The sequence below is a fragment of the Octodon degus genome, unplaced genomic scaffold, assembly GCF_000260255.1.
Source record: "Octodon degus isolate 3935 unplaced genomic scaffold, OctDeg1.0 scaffold00086, whole genome shotgun sequence".
NCBI classification, from domain to species: Eukaryota; Metazoa; Chordata; class Mammalia; order Rodentia; family Octodontidae; genus Octodon; species Octodon degus.
The window spans coordinates 8,864,046-8,872,173 of record NW_004524662.1 but is presented as its reverse complement, the minus strand read 5'-3'; the positions used below and the strand labels follow the sequence as shown (position 1 = coordinate 8,872,173).

The 8,128-nt window shown below is 37.4% G+C and overlaps 1 protein-coding gene across 1 annotated transcript in view; it reads right to left on the bottom strand.

The window, feature by feature from the left end:
• Hectd1 (HECT domain E3 ubiquitin protein ligase 1) overlaps positions 1-8,128 on the bottom strand; it is a 118,336-nt gene that overhangs the window by 11,087 nt on the left and 99,121 nt on the right. Inside the window, exons 31-36 of the mRNA XM_023721837.1 lie at positions 6,682-6,736; positions 6,171-6,353; positions 5,375-5,582; positions 5,206-5,291; positions 4,885-5,012; positions 1,941-2,142 (exon numbers count right to left, since the gene is read on the bottom strand). Coding sequence (XP_023577605.1) covers positions 1,941-2,142; positions 4,885-5,012; positions 5,206-5,291; positions 5,375-5,582; positions 6,171-6,353; positions 6,682-6,736 — 862 coding nt within the window. The remainder of the gene's footprint in view (positions 1-1,940; positions 2,143-4,884; positions 5,013-5,205; positions 5,292-5,374; positions 5,583-6,170; positions 6,354-6,681; positions 6,737-8,128) is intronic.

Sequence of the window (8,128 nt, the reverse complement as noted above, 5' to 3'; positions counted from 1 at the left end):
GACTCAAAGTGATCCTCCTGCCTTAGCCTCCCCAGCACTGGGATTATAGGCATAAAAACAAAATAATAATCTTATTGTAGCTCTTCTAGGAAGGGAAGAGTTTGTAATTACACACTTAAGCACTGTACTGAACACACTCCACACATTATAGTTACTTCTTGTAGTACTCTGCAGAATAATTACAGTAGTGGTACCCAGATTACTAACTTAATGTGGTCTATGATTCTGGGAAAGATGGCCACAGTCACGTTTGTCACCTGGTACACAGTTTGCAAACAAACAAAAGTGTTCATAAACCAAGGTACCATGCTGTACCTGCTGGGTTCTGCTTGTGTTTCATTGGGACAGGGTCTTGCTTTGTAGTCTAGGCTGGCCTCAAACCCACAGAGATCCTCATGACTCAACTTTCCACGTGTGGGGATTACAGGCATGCACCCATATGCCCAGTTGTTCTTTTTGTAATATGCCCAGTTTTATATCTACTGTTTTATACCAAAGAAAAATTTCAGATAGAGATTACATCATTAGCTCTGAGAAATGTACAGATTGTTATGCATGTCTTTGTGATATCAACACCTAAATTCTTGCACTTATTTGTAACTTTAGACAATCACTTTAAATGTTTTTGACCATATCAACCTCATCAAAAAATGATTTGAAAATTCTTATCAAAACATGTAGCACAGGGGCCTGGCCCTAGCTCAGTTCTTTAAGTGGCTGCTTCGGCAAAGCTTTCAGCCTCAGGTTGCTGTAGTTCGACCCCCACAACACTCCAGCCAGCCAAACCACCCCTGAGGGCATTCGGAGCAAAAAAAAAAAAAAAACAAAAAAAAAACACGTAGCACATGGTAAAAGAAAAAAACCCGGGGAGATGACTCAGTGGAATAAGCGCTTCCCTGGCAAGTGTAAGGGCCTGAGTTCAATCCCCGCTTCCGCGAAAACAAAACAAAACAAAACAAAACACTAAGGATTATCTAGGCTAGACAAATATAAAGAGAAATAAGAAACTCTGCATATAAAACAAAAGCAATAAAACTTTGTACACTGTCTAGACTTCCAGACATTTCCACAATCAGTTTAAGATCCAAAAGATCAAACCAGCTGGTTCACATCTGTGACAGATGTTTCTGCAGTTCCTCCAATAAGGAATACTGTGTTTATGGGATATAATCAACAGTATCTACAATAGCATCTCTATAATAAATATAACTAATTCCATACTATGATTTGCTCTAAGACCTTTCAATACAGACTAACGATATAATACCAAGTACAGTGTAGGTAAAACAGTATTATAAAACAATGTATGCCAAAACTGCAGAAAATCTAATAGAAATGTTTAATAGAACAAAATTTAGACTATTAAAAAGAATACTTGATGGGCAAGATGGTGCATGCCTGTAATCCTAGCACTTGTGAGGTTGATGCAGGAAGATTGCTACAAGTTTGAGGTCAATCTGGGCTACATAGTGAGACCCTGTTTCAAAAACCAAAAATAATCCTTTGCATTATTATTCAGTTTAACTTCATTAAATAGTGGGTAGTGGCCTTCAGACTTGCCAGAGCACAAGTGCAGATATTCTTTGCTGTTCGTGCATGCCTGTAATCCCACCTACTTGAGGCTGAAGCAACAGGATTGTGAGTTCAAGGTCAGTCTACACAACTTATCCAGAGTCTGTCTTGAAGGAAAAAATAAAAAGGGATAGGAGGTAGCTCAGTATGAGGTATCAACCTCTAGTACTGCAGACCCCCTATAAAAGAAGAACTCACAAGATCCTGACTCCTGAAAGGTGAGGTAGCATCCTCTCAGGAGATGCTCTGCCAGAAATGAAAGCCTCCTCATAGAAATCCCTTTTCAAGTTTACCTGTGTTTTTAAGCTGTGAATGCAAAGAAAGTGTCATTCTTACTCCCTAAAATGATATTATTTTGTATGAGTTACCTCCAGAACTGACTTCCGATCTGCATGTATTTGCATGACATTCTCAGCCCATTCCATTAGTGATTCACCTCTTGGAACTTTTACTCTTTCATGCTTGAGGCGACCAACTCTAAATTCTCCTGGATCATCTCGCCTTACACTGCTTGTGGTCCTTGTTCGCTCTACAGTGGCTTCACGTCGGTTTTGTAACCACACTATTGCTCTGAAATAGAAAAATATCTATGTAGTTATAGCACACTTTAGCAGCTGAATATACTACTAAACCAGCAACACAATATGAAGACTAGAAACTATAAAACATAATTGAGAGATTTTTAACTTTCTCCCTTCTCCCCACATCACTGTCTTCCTCCCTGCCTATCTCTTTCTCATCTCTCCTGCTTTTGCATTACTAGGCACTGAACCCGGGGCCTTTACATAGAGATATTTTCTTAGCCACCTCACCCAGTGTCTCACTATAAAATAGCCCAGGCTAGTCTTAAACTTGGTATGTAGCTCAGGCTGGTCTCTAACTTGCAATCGTCCTGGCTCACACTCCTAAGTGCTGGCATTACAGGCATAGGCTATCATTCCCAAATAAATGCTTTTTTTTTTTTTTTTTTTTGTGGTACCAGGGATCGAACTCAGGACCTTGTGCTTGTCAGGCAAACACTTATTCTACTGAGCTATCTTCCTGGCCCATAAATGATATTTTTAAGCTCCACTGAAAACTACTAGGGGCCGGGGAGATGGCTCAGTGGAATAAGCACTTCCCTGGCAAGCACAAGGGCCTGAGTTCAATCCCCGGTTCTGCAAAACAAACAAACAAACAAACAAACAAACAAAAAACAACAACAACAAAACCCAAAAACTACTGCTTCTTTTCTAAGTAAAAATGTTTGAAATTCTTTTTAGTATAATCTCCTTTAAACTGAAAAAAGTACTGGGTCTACCTTTCTCATTATTTTAGTGAATAAAGTCAGTGGTCCAGCCTCTGACTGGACCAAAATACAAAGTTATTATCAGAGAAGCTAAAATATTATTAGTTTTTATCACTATGATACAAACTGAAAACTACCATAAGAATAGTTAAACAGGGGCTGGGGAGATGGCTCAGTAGAATAAGCGCTTGACCGGCAAACGCAAGGATCTGAGTTCAATCCCCGTTCCGCCAAAAAAAAAAAAAAAAAAGGTTAAACAACACAAAGTTAATCCATCTATGGTGAAAGAAAGACCTCAGAATAGGATGAAGGTCCTATCATTCTTTCATGTGTGCTTTTTTTTTTGTAATCTCAAGCAAATCAATTATGTACTTTGAAAATCATTTCATCTATAAAACTCAAGCAATGCCATTTATCACAATAGGTCTAGAGTTCCACTATTTAAATGCCTTATAAATGGTGTTAAATAATAAAAAATATAACTTATCAAAAAAAGACATATCTTAAATTATGCTTTTAAATCTACTTTGACCAGCTATTCAGGGTATACAATCATTCAACAAAATATTGAACACGCATAACGTGTTTTAGGCCCTTAAGCTAGACCAGTGAACAAAATAACCATAATAAACTTCGATCTAGTAAAGGAAGACAGACACAAAATTAAGTAAAATATACAGTATATTAAACAGTATACCGTTAGTATATCCTATAAGACAAAATAGGATGGTCAGAAGATATACTTAAAAATTACTGAAGTTATCTGAAAGCACTTTATTTGGTAGTATTTTGTTTTTATTACCAGGAGTCAAAGTCACAACTTCATGCTTGCCAGGTAGGCGTTATGCCTGCTGAGCTGTATCCCTGGCTTGCTTTATTTGGTATTGCTAAGAACTATAACAATTATTTGTGTTAGCTTATGGAAGAATCTGTACAGACTACTCCAAGAAAGCATATATACAACTGGAAATTGAAAAATTTATTTTATTTTTAATTTTTTTGGTGGAACCGGGGATTGAACTCAGGCCCTTGCGCTTGCCAGGGAAGCACTTATTCCACTGAGCCACTTATTCCACTGAGCCATCTCCCAGCCCCATGGAAACTGAAAATTTTAGGCCAGGGATAAAGCTCAGCAGCCAAAGAACCTACCTGGTAAGTGCAAGGTTCTGAGTTCTTTAATTTCAGAACCAAAAATAAAAAACAAAATTTTAAATAACAACTGTTTACAAGGACATAAAATCTATCAGGTGTGGTAGCACACACCTATAATCCTAGCACTTGGGAAGCTGAGACAGGAGGATAACAGATTTCAGGCCAGCCTGGGCTACAAAATGAGTTCAAGGCCAGCCTGAACTATACAATGAAAGCCTGTCTCAAAGATAAACCAACAAAATTTATTCTTCGCTTCTTTTCTTGTGGATTTTTTTGAGACAGGCTCTTGCTATGTAGTTTAGGCTGGCCTTGAACTTGTAGTGATCCTCCTGCTTCAGACTCCAGTGCTGGAGTTATAGGCTGCCCCACCACACCTGTTGCAGCTATCAGTCTTTGTTTTTTTGGGGGGGGCCACCTCAGCCTGCCCTGGGGGCAGGGCTGGAGCAGCATGTGGGGCCGGGATTCAACCAAGGTCCCTGCAGGCTTACCTAAAAAGGCAAGCTCTAGACTGCTGAGCCATCTTGATAGCCCCATAGCCATCAGTCTTAACAATGCATCTGCCCAGCCAGGGATATAGCTCAGCACCATAGGCGGCTACCTACTAAGAGCAAGGACCTGAGTTCAATCCGGGTACCAAGGCTATTCTGTCTCAAAGTAAAAATTTAAGAACGTCTGGATTCAATCACTACTACAACAAAACAGAGTATTCATACATTCTGAATATACATAACACAAAAACAATACTTTTTTTTTTTTGCGGAACCAGGGATTGAACTCAGGGTCTTGTGCTTGCCAGGGAAGCACTTACTCCACTGAGCCATCTCCCTGGCCCCAATACTTATTCTAAAAATGTAAAAAGATGTACTCCCTACCTTGAGGCACCAAATGCTGTACATGTGAAATAAAGCTGTCTAGTTTCAAATGGTATTAGAAAAGGACACTTGCTGGTTAACTGTTCACACCAGTCCGGCAGAGCCCCACTAGCCAATGCCAATGGTTCCTGCAAATTAACAATAACAATGTTTTAGTGCTAAAAGTCAATCTCAATTCTTTAATGTAACTAGTAAGTTACAAAAGATCACAAGATCCAAATTACTAAGAGCGAAAGGAAGTATTATCAGGCAGAAAAGGAAGGAAAGAGAATACTGTGGAAAGACCAATGAAGGAAAAGTTTGTCCAGGTGATTTTATTACCTCAATCTGCTGCAAAATTTTTGTTGTGATTTTTTTGCTAGTAAATTCATCCGGTGGAAAAGTAAACTGAGGCTGTTCATCACCATCTATAAAACCAATTAACAAAATTAATGAAATAGACCGATTTTTAAAATATTTGTGTAGAAATGAAGTAAGACTTGTTACAGACCTTCTTGGGATATTCTTGAGTAAGGATCACTTGCAACTATATACAGAATGCGCAGAAGCTGAAGAACATCTTCTACTCCACAAGAGTTCTGTCCATTGCCTGCTTTGGCCTGAGGTTGTTCTTTTGTCAGATTAAGAATATCACTATTCTGAAGGGCAGAAATGGCACCCTGATTTAATCCAGACTTTGTTCCATGCTCACAAAAATCCTGAAAAGTTAGTGAAGTTAGCCATTAATCATAATTTAAGAATAATGCATTGTGTCATTCTGTTGGTATTACTTTTTTTTTTTTTTTTTTTGCGGAACCGGGGATTGAACTCAGATCCTTACGTTTGCCAGTCAAGCGCTTATCCTACTGAGCCATCTCCCCGGCTCCTGTTGGTATTACTTTGAAAAGGTTGGAATTTTTCTTAGAACAGCCTCCTTTGAAATATAAACCCACAAACACCAATGTGTTATACACCATTAAAAATGCCAAATAAAATCATTAAAATCCCTAGTTAAAGAAGTCTACAGATCCAATCCCACAAACCATATTTTAAATTTTAGCATTGGTACATTTACGTTATGCAAATTTATTTTTTATAAAATGTCCCAATGTACCTCTCCTCTACTTTTTAGGCGTGCGTGTGTATAAGGGTGTGTGTGTGTGCTGGGAACCAGACACAAAACCTTGCTCATGCTAAGCAAGCGCTCTATTGCTAAGCTACAATCCTAGCCCTGTAAGCTTTTAAAGCTACAAAACAAAGCATAAAGCCATTTCTATTTAAAAATTTTTTTTTCACACAATATATACCTTATATGCAGCTATGAGCTGAGAACAATTTCTGTTTTTCCTAATACTTTTATTAGTGCCAGTTAATTTCCAGTGGCGCAGGAAAGCGGCATCTGCATTCTTCTGCAGGTAGGTTATCAAGTCATTCTTTGGTAATTCATCAGTGCCAAGGTACTGTTCCACATGCTCTATAGACCAGCAGCCCTACAATAGGAAAAACCAAATGTTGGCCTTTCCCACATATGAAGTCTATAATATTCCACATGCATTACATGAAGTAGCTTTAAGATCATGCACATATGGGGCCAGGGAGATGACTCAGTAGAATAAGCGCTTACCTGGCAAGCGCAAGGGCCTGAGTTCAATCCCCAGTTCCCCCACCTCCCCCCCTCCAAAAAAAAAATCATGCACATAATTTAAGGAACTCCAGTTAGTCATTTTTTTCCTCTCAAATATTCAAGTGCAGCAGTGTTAGTTTTTCCTTTCTTTTTTCACTAGTCAAGAGTAAGAACCACTTTAAAAAATAACTTACTGTTTTCCCATTTTCCTTTTCTTTGTCAGAATCCTTCATTTCTCTGTACATGATTCTAAACATGAAGAAAATGTTAGTTAATTCATAAACTGAATGATTTGCAGTTATTTCCAGTAAGGCTCCCATTCTTAAATATATGAATGATATCATTACCAGATATATACTGCATTAAACACTGAACTCAAGTGTTTGGGTTTTTTAAAACTGTGATGGAACCCCAGGGCCTTGGGTATACTTAGGCAAGTGTTCTAGCACTCAGTCACACCTGTAGCCCTCCTTATTGTATTCTGAGTCAGGGTTTGACTGAGATGCCCAGGTTGGGCTCCAACCTACGACTCTCCTATCTTAGCTCCCTTGGGAAGCTAAGACTGTATACAAGAGTGTGCCACCCAGCTTCAAGGAAAACTTTTAAGAAAAAAAAAAACATTTTTTAAACAAAGGAAATACTCAGAAGAACAATATGGAATGTATTAATTATTGAAACTGTCCTACTAATCAGTTTTGAAACTGTCTCACTGCTATTTCTCAATAAAATTATTTTTTTAAAAATAAGGGCAAGTAGGAGAAGCCACATTCCAAAGTTATAATCTATAAATTTAGCATTTTTGCAAAAAAGAGTGCTCATCAAATATAGAACTCCTAAAAATGTTCTATATTATACCAAATTATATGACATTTGTATATTGTAAAAGCAAAATGACATTCATACATTGTTTAAAAAAATAAAAGCACAGTTTTTGTATCTACTTGAAAAAAAAAAGAACAGGATTAACAATGGTCAGCAGCATGTATATTCATATAAGGGGTTGGAGTCAATTTTTAAAATCCAATAAAAATTGAAAGGAGGGAAAATATTCTATCTCAAAAGGACTCACATAAAAAAAAGGACTCACATTACTATTGGGCATTATATAACATTATCAATGATGTTAAGAGAACTTAAGAAAACATACAAAAATTACAATAATAATTTTTATAAGGCAATAATTTATCTTTCACATTATTATGATGAAAGTGATCATAACACTTTTCTGTATTATGGAGATTAAAACCAGAGCATTTACACTGAGCTACATGCCCAGTTTTTCATTTTTTTTTATTGAGACAGGAACTTGCTAAGTTGTCAAATTACACAGGCTAGGCTCAAAATTGAGATCCTTCTGCTTCAGCCTCTTAGAGTGCTAGGATTACAAGTATGCACCATTAAGCCCATCTTCAAGTAATACTTAGCACTTACTACATGCTGGAAAGTACTGAAAACTATTTTTATTAATTTATCAACTCCTTGCAACTACTCTCATTTTTTTAATTTTTTTTTTTTTTTTTTTTTTTTTTTTTGAACCGGGGATTGAACTCAGGGGCAGGAACTTATTTATGCTACTGAGCTATCTCCCTAGCCCTCATTTTATAAATTATAGACATGAGACAAAAATGTTAAACATGCCTG